The sequence below is a fragment of the Schistosoma mansoni genome, chromosome 3 (genome assembly GCF_000237925.1).
Source record: "Schistosoma mansoni strain Puerto Rico chromosome 3, complete genome".
NCBI lineage: Eukaryota > Metazoa > Platyhelminthes > Trematoda > Strigeidida > Schistosomatidae > Schistosoma > Schistosoma mansoni.
The window spans coordinates 3,367,021-3,381,691 of NC_031497.1; the positions used below are offsets into that span (position 1 = coordinate 3,367,021).

Here is a 14,671-nt window from a genome sequence, read left to right on the forward strand (position 1 = left end):
TGTTAAATGGAATTCAAGTTATTTGGTTGCAATTGTTTATTGTCTTTGTAATGCCAATGTTCATGATAGTTTATATAAGAACTTTCGTCTAAATTATAGCGAATAGTTTCACAGTATTTGGGTGCCGAGTTGATGTAAGACATTAAATATCTCCTTGAAAACGCTTGTACCAGATTGCCAGTTGAAACGTTGAATTTACCTCAAATACATTCGCTGAGATTTTACAAATATATATTATTCCTATTTAACGTTCATGATTAATTTAAATTTTTTACTGACCTTAATAAATAGACGACCTAAAACAACGGTTTTAAAAACAATTTAAGTATCTATAAAAATTGTTTATTTAAAAAAATTATGAAACTATGCCATCAATATCGTTCTATTTTCTTTTCCTTAAGTTATTTTCACTATGATAAGTTAATATAGTTTAATTCGATCACTTCTGTCTTCAATATCTATAGGCTACCCAGAAATCCTGTTCCAAGTGACTGGTTCTTAAAACAACACTAAGTGAAGTTATAAATACGAAAAAGTTAACCGAGTTAGAGGAAAAACTAATCCCACTGAAAGAATAATATTTAGTTCTTTAATTATTTCATTGGTGTTAACATTATAAAAATTCTTGATTGTTTAGTTGCTTTTAATTGTTAGTTGATGGGACTTCAGAATAATTCTAAATATCCCTAGTCTGAGTTGTTAGTCATTTATACTTACTAAACCGTTCCACTTGAATTATATACAGGCTACACAGCGAATAAGAGTATTGATCAGTTTTTTTCAATAATGATATTACAAAAATAAGAATATAGTTACTAAAAGGCATAGTATCAGTGTTCCAACCTCTTTGTTTGGTATCTTTGAGCATAAAAGTAATTTGTCCATCTTCAAAATGCTTCTGTTTATATTAGATTATTAACAGTACAAATACTTGGACTAAAAATACTGTTGTAATTAATACTCAATAGTGATTGGTAAAATGTGACAACAATATAGTTCTAACATCTTATTACTGATTTTACCACTTTTTTTCCTTAAATGAATATTCAATAAGTAACGGGTGTATCTTTACATACTCAGTAAGTTGGTAGAATCGTAAATGATTCCATTCAATGAGAAAAACTGAAAAGGGAAGATTAACTCTAGAAATAGTAATACCTAATTTATTAACATAGATTATTTTAATAGTTGAATTCATAAGTCGATTGAAGCTAGACTGCCACGGAAAACCTGGAAGCACTGGACGACCGTTTCGTCCTAATATTGAACTCCTCAGAGGTGAACGTCCAGGATCTGCACGCACTACTCGAACCCGGGACCTTCAGTCCCGCGCATGAACTCTCAGTGGTCTAGAGGAGTTCCATACTGGGATGAAACGGCCGTCCAGTGTTTTCAAGTTTTCCATGGTGATCTAGCTTCAATTTATTTATCTTACATCATGAAATAAATATTTCTTTGATAGAAATTAAATGTTTCTATATATTTCAATCATCTCTGATGAATGAAGCAACTAAATATAAAAAACAAACAATCATTTTAGTCAAACACTATTTGTAAAAAGGGATATTTAAGCAAAACACATTCAAATTGACAGCTTTCGGAATGTTTTGATGATTCGAAAGACAAGTTTCCCATACTGATCTCACAAAAGTTATGAAATTTGCAGAATAATCAATAGATAGTTTGAATTCTCTTAAGAATTCTCTTAAGTCATTACCTCTACCATACAAGACTAAATAAAAAATAGTAGTTAAAACTGATGTGTTTAGTTTCAAAACATTTGTGATATGGGAAAAAAACCATGTAACGAAAACTGTTAAAATGAAACTGCTTAAATTAGATTCTAGATCAGAAGGAGTTTTGTGGAGATTTCAGTATTTTCATAGTTGAAATCATGAGTCAATTGAAGCTAGACCATCATGGAAGGAGTGACCAGTGGAGTTCAACCACGTCTGTTGTAAAGGTATCAACTCACTGAAGACAATTGGTGAACGGTCGCTCAAAATTCGTGGATTGGTTGGAGTTAGACATTAACACCATCGGATGCCGGCTCAGTAGTCCATCAGTTAAGTGCTCTGGCGTGAGACTCGTAGGTCCTGGGTTCGAATCTCGTGAGGCGGGATCGTGGATGCGCACTGCTGAGGAGTCCCACAATAGGACGAGTTGGCCGTCCAGTGCTTCCAGTTTCTCCATGGTAGTCTAGCTTCAATTTACTCATGATTTCAACTATGTAAATTAGATTCACCTGAAAGGAACTATGGTATTAAATCAATAAATCGTTAATTAATCAGTGGCAAGATTCCCGTAAATGATATTGTAGATAGTAAGACAGCTATTACCAGTGGAATTAAATAATGGTTACTCCAAATCAGGAATTAACTAAATTTGGAAATGCGAGCAACTGGATTATAATTCATTTACTGGAAAAAATGTCCGAATAGCCTTAGTTCACATCCTGTGTGGGGTTGTTGAGATGAACTCTCGAAGAGTCTCGAACAAGAGTGAATTATTTATTCAGGTCTTTATAATATTTAATAAGACTTCAAGTAACCTTTTACTGGACGAAATGTTCAAGTTTTCAACACCTTTTGGTTGAGATTCTTTTAAATATGCTTATTGAATGTTTTTTTGTTTTGAAAATTTAATCATTTACTACAACAGATAACCAACGAGTTAGTAAACCAAACATTTGGATAAACAGTGAATGGGAGAAATCATCAGTGTTATCAAATACTTTCAGTGATCATCATAAACATCATAAATTATATTCAGAAAAGAAAGATGTTCATGATAATTTACTACAAAGAGAAACTGAATTTATAATGATAAGTAAATTAGTTAGCCATGAAGATGACGAAGAGATTGAAGATGAAGATGATGATGAAGAGGAGGAGGAGGATGGTGGGGAAGAAGACAGAGACGTAGAGAAAGATCAACAACAGCCATTTATTATAAGTAATTCTAAAGTATCCAGCTTTTCAATGAACGCCAATAACTCACCAATTCCAACTCCCTTAAGTAATAATGATCCTAATAATAAAATTCATGTTCCTGATCACTTGTTTATCAGACCTATAGATAACAAATGCCCTTTTGGATTATTTAGTAAAGAAACTAATAACATTAACACTAGTTCATTATCAATACCATTATCATCACCATCATCACTAGTTCCACCGATGATGAATTGTTGTAAACAAGAAGACAAAAGTGCCGTATGTGAAGCAGAAGAGAAAAATGGAGAGACAATACAAAATTCAATAAACACAACACATATGTAAGTAAATTACACTTTATTAATCAAGGTGAACAATGATATCCAGACTGTCAGACTTACTCATAATAGAAGAGGGTATTATATCGTTGAATTTTTACAGTTTGCATCACGGAAGGACTTTATTTAGACAACAAGCGAAAACAAAGATGTACTGGAAAGTTGTTTTATCATAGTATGGGACTCTTCAAAAGTGCTCACCAGCATAAAACAGTCTTCCAGAGCTGCCTGTTTTTCGCTGATTGCTCATGATGTAAACTACAAAATTACTCATTATCGATCCAATCCTGAATCATAACTCCTAATTAATAACCACATTTAGTTGACATTAATTTATTATGTCGGTATTTTTATTACTTCGACTGTTCAACAATTTTTTCTCTAATCTCAGCAAAAACTAACATACAAATAGGAATTGATTATTGATTAGAATATGTAAAACAGTATTAACTGACAGAGTTCTTTTACTATCAAGTCTGTCACACACAAAATGAAGTGATGAGCCATAGTTCCAAATTTAGTAACAATGAATTCGTTTTATAAATAGTGTATAACCATTTTTCTTATTGGAATAAATAGATATGTATGTCCCGCTTGCGGGATCGCGGATGCTCACTGCTGAGGAGTACCATACTAGGAAGAAATGACCTTCCAGTGCTTCCAGGGTTTCAATAGTGGTCTAGCTAAGATTGACTCGTGAATTCAACTGTTAAGATGTATGTGTACAATAACCAGTTGTTTACACATTCAAATATTGTGTACTGAAATCTATACGTTGAGCGCGAATAAATTTAGTTTAGTTTTTCAACAATTTTAACTTTTTAATAAAAAAGATAAGATTATTAACTACTGAATGCTTAAATTTCTATCATCCAATTAACTGTGATAAGGATTTAATTGATAAGTGCCATGACAATCTCACCGTCCTTTTTATAGTTGCTCAAGGACAACAGTACAGTGTAACTATATCTAAAAGTGTCATCCTTTTGTTGATTTACAATGTTAATAGATATTCTAGGTTAGTCTCATTTTATCCTGGTTTCTGTTTTTCTTTGGTTTTTTCCAACTTATAGACCATCATCCCTTTTTCAGTCTACTCTTGATTCATCATGGAATAAATCAATGTCAAATTTTGGATCTTGGTTAGGCGGACAAATATCTCCTACACTTCACCAACAATATCATAATGACAATAGTATTATTACTTATCATAAAAATAATCAAAATCTTCATGATCAACTAAATCCTCATCTTTCATATTATCACCATAATCATAAAGGATCCATTGAACAATTATTCACAACTTATAAATGTACATCAGAATCACAAATACATATGGAACAAGACTCAATAAAAGTTTCATCTGATATACCATTCAATTCATTTCATCAATTTACTAGTGATCTGTCACCTAACTTAGCCGAACTAGAAAGTAAACAACATCCATTTGTTTCTGGTATACATTATCAAAATAATCATACTAATATTAATGATGATAATCTTATGAATATTTATTGTATGAACAATTTATATCCCTCAACGTATACAGATCTTAGGTCAACGCACAATAATAGAAATAGTAATAGAGATCAAACAAACTATCCAGATACATTTCAAATCTTCAATTCATTCGATTCTTCATTAAATAATAGAAACGTTAAAAATTTTGATTTGATAAATGATGTTTTTAATAAGAATTTAATTGATACAACAAATAATAAAATGGATTTATTTTTTACACCAATGACAACAAATTCTATATCACATTCTTCATTATCAACTACAGTAACAATGACTATAGGAAATACAACACCAACAACAATGACAACAAATTCTATCAAACAAAATATTCCTGATTTGACAGCTGCAGCGGCGGCTGCTGTCGCTTTTCATGGTTTAGATCCAGCTACAACTGTTCAAATGTTAAGAATGTCTTCCTTAGCTAATAAATTAAGAAATAAAACAAAAATTATAACGGGTAAATTTACTAGTTTAAAATTAAAAAAGTTATTCATAAATTATAATAATGAATCTCGTGAGGCGGGATCGTGGATGCGCATCGCTGAGGAGTCCCACAAAAGGACGAAACGGCCGTCAAACAGTGCTTCCAGGTTTTCCATAGTGGTTTAGCTTCAATTGACTTATGATTTGAACTATGAAAATAAAATTATCAGATCAAAACTAAATTTGAACTTCTAACATAAGAATTATTGATTATTTGTATTGTTCAAGGGAATCTCAAAAATATAATGAAATAATTAATGTAATTGAAGGTATCATTACCAAGTTTTGATTTGATAATTTGGAATAAATTGAGCATTGAGTAGATTATTATAAATAAATTAATGTAGTTGTAATATCCCAATGAGTAGAGAAATTAGATTTTCTGACGTTTCGTCACTCAATGTAAACCACTTCTTCAGAGAATTAATAACCAAATTAACATTAATCCAAGTTTACACTTGGATTAATTAGTCAATTAATTTATTTATAATGTAATTGAAGTTGAGAATGTAGATGAAATTTTGTTATTGATATAGTTTACTTTCTCATAGTTTCATGGTTATGGATTTTTAAGTAAACAGAACTAGCTAATCAATATTAACCGGTTTTTTCAATAGTTCTATATCTGACTTAAGTTTTGGACGAAAATTACTTTAAATTCTAGTTTCATGGTTTACCTGTAATTAGCAACATAATTATTCTTATGTTTTAATTAAAAAACATATTAGAAAGAATAATGATTGTTTACCATATACATTCAAGTTAATTAATGAATTATTAGAAGGGGGTTTTGTGGAGATTTTAGCAACTTTATATAGTTGAAATCATTAATCAATTGAACCTAGACCACCGCGGAAAACCTGGAAGCACTGGACGGCTGTTTCGTCCAGTGGAGTTCAACCAGGTCTGTTGGGAGATATCATCTCACTGAAGACATTGGTGAATGATTACCCAACTTCGTGGATTGGTTGAAGTTAGACATTAACACCATTGGATGCTGGCTCAGTGATGTAGTGATTAAGCGCTTGCGCGTGAGACTGATAGGTGCTGGGTTCGAATCTCGTGAGGCGGTATCGTGGATGCGCATCGCTGAGGAGTCCCACAAAAGGACGAAACGGCCGTCAAACAGTGCTTCCAGGTTTTCCATGGTGGTCTAGCTTCAATTGACTTATGATTTCAACTATATAAAATTAATTAATGAATGTTAATAAATATAGATTATTCTTAGCTAAAGTCTGTCAATCAAGAAATATCCATTCCCTCTAATCAATGAAACAACCTAACACCATAGTGTACTAGATTTGATGTTATAGTCTACGAGAAAGATGTCAATAACCATAGTGACAAATTTTACTATTTACTAATACATATTAACAGTGATTGCTTTTAAATTTCAAAAGCTCTTGAACTAGTGTCATTCAGTTAACCAATTAAGTATAGTTTGTGAAAAGCATATAACTGAACTCGTATATATATATCCAACAATAATTGCAACATACCTTAGCTCTTCATTTATCAGTTGAATAGCTTTTTCACTGAGCAGGGTTTTTTAAACACTAAATAATACAGTAAATCCAGTAACTAACTAGAATGGAGAATCAGAAGTTATGTAAGATTTGTTATCAAAGTAAAAACTTATAATTGTTGAAACTGATATATAGATTGGTAATTGAGCGGTTTGTCTACTCCTTAATTCTAGCCGAATTCCATCAAGCAAATTATATATATATATATATTATTGAGCGTCGATCTCATCAAGATTGTAGGTACGCCTTGCTGGTGAGTTCCAACTAGCACAAAACCTAAGTTTATGGTTTCCTGTCTGTCGATTAATTCTAACCACCTAACATATTGAGAACAAAGTTGATAAACTGATCTATGAAAGTAGTTTTCATCACATATTCTCGTACCAGTTGAAACAACAGAGGAAATCTAGAAAGCATCTAATGGCTTTTTCGCCTTAGTGTTGAAGTTATCAATGGTTAACTTATCGTATTAAGCATATGTTTACATGATCGTTTAAGGAGTTACTGGTAACTAATACTTAGGAGTTTCAAACTTTAAGGAGATACTACTACTTCTTAGTTTTCAGAGATTTTCTGATTGATGTTTGTCCACCAAGAAGACTATCTTTATATTCAACAGATCTTGAAAATTCAAGGAATTAAGGAATATTTTTTCAAAAAAAATATTTAGTAAATAACATTCATTTGATAAGACAATAAGCAAACAATAATCTAATAGATCGTCAAAATTTATTGGTGAGTAAATCACTTCCTTCTATTTAATTTACTATTGAAAATTCCAGCAATATTGACTTTTTTAAATGCCATCACAATTGGAATGTTCCTGAAAAACAATTTCTATATAGTTGAGATCATGAGTCAATTGAAGCTAGACCCCCATGGAAAACCTGGAAGCACTCGACGGTGCAACAATTTTTGTCATAATTATCTAAATCCTGATCTGATTCTAATTCATTATTGTAATTTGAGGTAAATTGTGCAGAACAAATTCTTATATTTTGATCTTATCCAAGAACATGTGAATATAATGATTTTACTTTACTTATTAACGAACTTGACAATTTTAACCATACTGCTTTAATCTCATTTAACATTTATTTGATACTTTATATGCAAGTACTGGTTGTTCGAGTGTTTGGTTTCATCATATACCACAAACTGTCCGTCTTATGCTATTTAAACCAGTAAAAGAAACAGTATTTTTGCTAAAAAAACAAACATGTACATTCAAAGATCTTATAATGTTTCGTAGCCAGTTTATCTTTATGTGGCTAACACTATATTTTACTTTAATCTAATAATAATTCAACTCTCAATTTTCTATAGACGGTCGAGAATGTGTCAACTGTGGAGCTACTCAAACACCATTATGGCGTAGAGATGAAGCTGGACATTATCTATGCAATGCGTGTGGCTTATATCATAAAATGAATGGAACGAATCGACCACTGATAAAACCAAAACGTCGTATAGTAACTCACATTATATTAAACATTTTTATATTATTTACAATTTTTAATTATAGTGTATAGTTAGCAACTACTTCAAGGTAATGGAAGATGATATAGTCATATGGTTTTAGTTATCTGCTTGCTAGTAAATGTCTATGTAATCTATGCATACCACTCTACGTAGGTAAAACACTACTCTAATATAGTGTCCGAAAAAATCATACTAAACTCATACATAACTGTTTAACAGCCGAATTAAACAGTTCTTCATTTATAATTTTAAAAACTCAAATTAGCATTTAAATTATCTTATTTATAATCGTTCATCTTGATATTAGTAGTAGTTTTCTTTTCAAATAAAGAAAAAAAAACATTCTATTTCTATTTTAAAAAGCTCCAGACTTGTACATTATACTACTGATTATTCAGTGAGAAAGAATTCATAACAGAAATGGTTAAATAACAAGTTATAACTACTTAAAAAACAGAAATAACTGGTCATCTTCAGAAATACCAAACTAAATCTCTTTTGTTATAAGTGAAAGCATTTATAATTAAATTGCTGATTTTGACATTTTTCCCTTAGAAAAATTTTATCCTATTCAAACATAAGCTCTAATTTAAGGATATATCCACGACATCGCCTAGCGAGACTCGAACCCAGGATCTATCAGTCTCGCGCCAGAGCACTTAACCGATAGACCACTGAACCGGCATCCGATAGTGTTTATGTCTAACTCCAACCAATCCACGAAGTTGAGCAACCGTTCACCAATTGTTTTTAGTGAGTTGATATCTCACAACAGATATGGTTTGAACTCCACTGGTCACTGCTTCCCACTAGAACTCAAGGAAACATTCCTTACAGTCAGTCACTAGTGAGCATATGATTATTATTATCAGAAGGGGTTTTGTGGAGACCGGTGGAGTTCAAACCACGTCTGTTGTGAGATATCAACTCACTGAAGACAACTGGTGAACGGTTGCTCAACTTCGTGGATTTGTTGAAGTTAGACATTAACATCATCGCATGCCGGCTCAGTGGTCTAGTGGTTAAGCGCTCGCGCGCGAAACTGATAGATCCTGTGTTCGAATCTCATGAGGCGGGATCGTGGATGCGCACTGTTGAGGAGTCCCACAATAGGACGAAACAGCCGTCAAGTAGTGCTTGCATGTTTTCCCTGGTGGTCAAGCTTCAACTGACTCACGCTTTCAACTATGAAAATACTAAATCTCTAGAAAAGCCCCTTCTAATAATCATATATATATTGCTAACCCTTCTATGTTCAAACTCTTCTCTAGTCAATGTTTAAACTTTACTATGTTTCTGCTTAATGATTAAAAGAAATATCATAGAGATCTTATTACCTTGATAAATCTGTTACCAGTTTATTAGTATGTGACCTTGTTAACGATCTGAATTTTGTGTATATTTTTAAAATGATTTGGCGTATTTTATAACAATCAACCAGTTGTGTATTGTTCATCGTAAAAGTGTTGAAATATTTTAATGTTACACAAATGGCCGACAAATATATAGTTAACCTGATATTTTCTAAGTTCGACCAAAAGCATGAAAATTCACTAAACTAAATGAAACTTTCTAAAATATATTATATCTGGAAGTCGAAACAACAAAACTAAAACCAGAAATGGCATTTTTTCTCTGCTAGTTACTAATATTTAATAGTAGCTAATACCGAAGAGTGGTAACATGAGTTCCAGTATATTATGGACTCGTAGATCTGGTATATATGGAACTAAGATATTAACCTCGTTTGACGGTATTTTTTAACAAGAAACGGAACCAATTATAAAGTACATTTGAAAACGATGTGGAATTCCATGGTTGGTTTACCTTGGCTTTTAACACCGATGTGATTTGATTCAGGATCATCAAATCATATGACATCCAACCACTGAGTTGGTATCCAATCATCCATAATTTGTAAATTTCTTAACAAGTGAAATGCCATCAATCTTTATCCTATACTAACGATGGGTAACTATTTGGCTTCTGATTGAGTTGACTTCATGTGTATATATTCGCAATTTTTAACATAATTTCAGTTACAATAACGCATGCTGACAAATTTAAACTCTATCAGTCTAAAAGAATAACCATTTTTAAAGTAAGGCCATGGGTTAAATGAATTTCTGTGAAACGATTTTAAGAAAAACTAAAGCATATAGATTTGAAAATGCATTTGTATTTTTATCGATTTAAATGCCGATATAAAAAAGCAGGTTTTCATAGTCTATCCAAGTTTCAACATGATGAAAATTGTCAAATTAAAGTAACAACTTCTGGCTTTTAGTTTGATCCAACTTTACTGATGATTCATATACAAGTAGAATCTCTTCTAGGGTTCTGCAGGAATATGATGAACAGCACTAATTGTATGGTATATTCAATGCCAAATCAAATTATGATTTCGGTTAACCTAGTACAAGTGATAGGTTCATTGAAACATTAACTTTCATTCATTAAAATTATATTAGAGTGAATAATAGTTTCTTCAAAGCAAATTGAATGTAATGTCGCACAATCATCTCCTACATGTATGAAGTAAAAATATGAAACTGAATGACTACACTGACCCAGAATAAGTCATTCTAGAAAAGTGTTTAACTGAGACGAAATTTCATAATTCTGTAGAATGGAAAAGCGATCAAAATAGAAATAAACTTATTAATCTCATAGAAAAGCAAAGTTTTTACATACTACTAGATACCTAATGATACAGTTTTGCAAATACCTTCCACCATGTGTAGTACTGAGATTGAAAAAATATCATAATTCTATATCTTGAAGATTTATGGATGGTACAGCAATAAATAGAATGCAAATGTCCTTTTACAAATCAATGTTCTTCACTGAAAAAGAGCAACTAAGGAGAATGTGTTATGAAGTTTGTACAGACCGTCAGTTCAAGAATTGTAAACAGAACTATCAAAAATGATAAGATGATTCATGAGATTGAAATGTTCATACGAAATATGATCCACGAAAATCAATACTTATTTTTAGTCATGACCACATTAATTTTCTAGATGAAATTACTAATTTATGTTTATTGTTGTCAACTTACTCGGTCCAAGATTGAGATACCTTTTTTATTACAATTCCAAATATATATGTATATATATTTATCACACGATGAAAACATACTACATGCCGTTATTTCCTTAAATTTTGATTAAGTCCGCAAACCGTAAACTTGGTACATTCTGTGCTAATTGTCGAACATCACACACAACATTATGGAGACGTAATCAACAAGGCGATTCAGTATGCAACGCATGTGGACTTTATTACAAATTACATCATGTAAGTTTAAGTGTTGATGAATTTACGAAATAAACCCAAACTAAGAAAATCACTTTAGATTACACATCCTCAGTGTAAATCTACCAATTTTATTCTAAAATGGCGGACACAAAACATGATCAGATCAACTGTAACCTTCTTCTTAACCGGTAGAGGAACAAAGGATGAATTTAACTAGTTCTAAAAAAGAACTTTTGCAAATCCCTACTATAAGAATTATAGGCTGACATAATTTTTTTGCTTGATAATTGGCTTATTCCCAGAGCTGGAAAGGATTAAAGTCCTTACCGAGAAATATTGATTAGCATTTGAAAAGTTGAATACGGCTGAAAATCCAGGAAATAATTGCTCAATAAAGGAAAAAGGAGCAGAAGATAGCCAAAACGCCATTAGTTAGCTAGGTGCAGAAAATTATTACACTGGGTTATATTAACCTAGTATAGAGAAACCAAAGGAGAATCCGTACTCTATTAAAGCATCGTTATCATAAAAATATGATGAACAAAAGAATACTCTAAAAAGACTACTAATTTGAGTATTCTGTTCTTACAAATAACTGTATTTCAGACCAGCTATTCTTTAGGAGCACTGATTAGAACTTATTTCACGAGTTTCAGTAATAACCAAAACTTTTCAGTTATAAAAAACCATACAACTACTAAGGTAAATGACTACAATATTAGCGGTATCAGTTTTTATGGTTCCATTGAAGAACATTTGGTCGAAAATCAAGAATATAAATCCGTTCGAGATCGTAGACGAAAACTGTTGATTGATATACCGAATTCACGAACTTGATCACTTTTTCCTAGTTTTTTTCTTCATGATTAGTCATGTGGTAAGAGTGTACATTAGAAAGTCGGTTGAGGCATAGAGTATTTTAAACAAAAAAAACATCTGAGTGAATTTACACATATTTCACTACTCTGTTGTTTAAACATATAAATTCAACACATATTGATTATTGTACTAATAGTATCTATGATAAATGAATACTTTTCAATGTTTCTTATTTTTTGGAAACAATCCCCCCCTCAGATAAATCGACCATTATCTATGAAAAAAGAAGTTATTCAAACAAGAAATCGAAAATTAACTCAAGCTAAAAAACGCAAAGATTTAGAACATTTCACTAAACTATTAACATCTAATGGTACAAAAATTATTACAAAAGAACTCCAAGCAAATAGTACTAATTCAAAAATGACACAATGGTTTAGAATAAATCAAATGGAATCAACTATACCAAAACCAACACTTCCTAATGTATATCATAAAGAAAATTTACTACTAAATGTTGCTACTACTAATAGTAATACTAAACCATCTTATAGAAATTTAAACTATCCAATTACAAATTTTTATTCATGTTCAAAATTTTATCAAAAAAATAAATTAGATAAGAATTATTATCCTTATTTAACTGATTCAACAAATGAACCCATTGAAAATAATCATCAACAATTGAATGCTGCAGCAGTGGCAGCTGCTGCAATTGCAGCCAGTTATATTAATGTTTCAACTTATTCAACAAGTTCAAATTCAGTATTATCAAAGAATTCAACAGTATCTACATCATCATCATCATCTTTAAAAACAACTGTTTCATTATCATCATCATTAAACAGTTCTTGTGTATTTAATATGAAAACAACTGATGAAGTAATAAAAGAACAAATAAAAATCCCTAGGAATTCAATAGTTTTACAATCATCTAAATCCATTGAAAATGAAATGATCAATCATAATTCACAATCTAAGTTTAATTTGTTTGAAAATAACGCTTCATTAATTTCAACTCCATGGAATTCTTTTCTGTCTAAAAACATTTGAACTAGATCTTTTATTCTTTTCAGGGAAAAAAAGATAAACATTTTAAGATATGAAAATGTAATTTGATAGTTGAATTCATGAGTCAATTGGAGCTGGACCACCATAGAAAACCTGGAAGCACTAGATGGCTGTTTCGTCCTATTATGGGACTCCTCAGCAGTGCGCATCCATGATCCCGCACTCGCGAGATTCGAACCCAGGACATGCCGGTCTCGCGCGCGAACGGAATCGTGGATGCGCACTGCTAAGGAGTTCTATACTAGGACGAAACAGCCGTTCAGTGCTTCCATGTTTTCCATGGTGATCTAGCTTCAATTGAGTGGTAAATTCAACTATTAAATTACCATAATATCCACAAAACCCCCCTCTGAATATGAAAATGTCTTGATTAAATGTTATGTTGTACATATTATAAATCTTTAAAGAATAATTTTTGATCATTTTCAAATCTTACTTCTTAGTAATTGTCAGTATATTTTGCTTTATTATTGAAAAATTGAATTTATTTGATAAATATCAATCATATGTATAAACCTTTTTAATTCTTCACTTAGTTTGTATGAATACGAATGATATGACATATATAGCCTAGTATAGACTAAAAAAAGTAACTTTCAAGTCACCATATCACATAGACAGAACAAATTATAATCATAGTTTCTTTTATTGTTACACTGTTGGAATCTTATAGGAACATACCATAAACCATGCAAGAAATAAGGTAAGTCGAGTTGTTTAATTAGAATCGCATACAAAAAAGGAGTGGTTCTTGATACATTTCAATACTAAACTTTAATAATTTCAGAATAGTTTACCTGGTTGTATACAAGTATGTGCACCATGTGCATAAAATTTATTGAGCACATCTAATAATGTCTCATACATGTGTCACGATGTCTCTGGAATCTGTACAAGTATATCTACTGAATGAATTAAGTACATATCTACCGTTAAAACAGAACTGCTGAATGACGAATTCAACAATCTTCCAGAACTGTTCTTCGGAAGTGGAGTCCCTAGGTTTCTATAAGAAAATAATGCACGACCATTGTTAAATGACAAAACCTGTTATTAGATACATTATGACAATAGCTTCTGTATTGATCTTGGTGATCCAGTTTGATAAAAGAAAATAAAATTGGATATAAAGAAAATTAAGAGGATCCCACGTACAAGCAGGAAATAACGATCATTCAAACAGAAATCAAGTCGAAAATATTGTGACGAAATAAACAGATCAGCCTGAAATTCT

The 14,671-nt window shown here is 31.4% G+C and overlaps 1 protein-coding gene across 1 annotated transcript; it reads left to right on the forward strand.

Moving 5' to 3' along the window:
- Positions 1-2,981: 2,981 nt before the first annotated feature.
- Positions 2,982-14,269, forward strand: Smp_018590 (putative gata binding factor; the record flags this gene model as incomplete). The annotated part of the gene is made up of 7 exons (XM_018798917.1): positions 2,982-3,277; positions 4,348-4,790; positions 5,139-5,252; positions 8,131-8,276; positions 11,461-11,586; positions 12,625-13,152; positions 14,225-14,269. 7 exons carry the CDS (start codon positions 2,982-2,984, stop codon positions 14,267-14,269), a joined length of 1,698 nt encoding a protein of 565 aa, XP_018650759.1.
- Between the last annotated feature and the right edge of the window lie 402 nt (positions 14,270-14,671).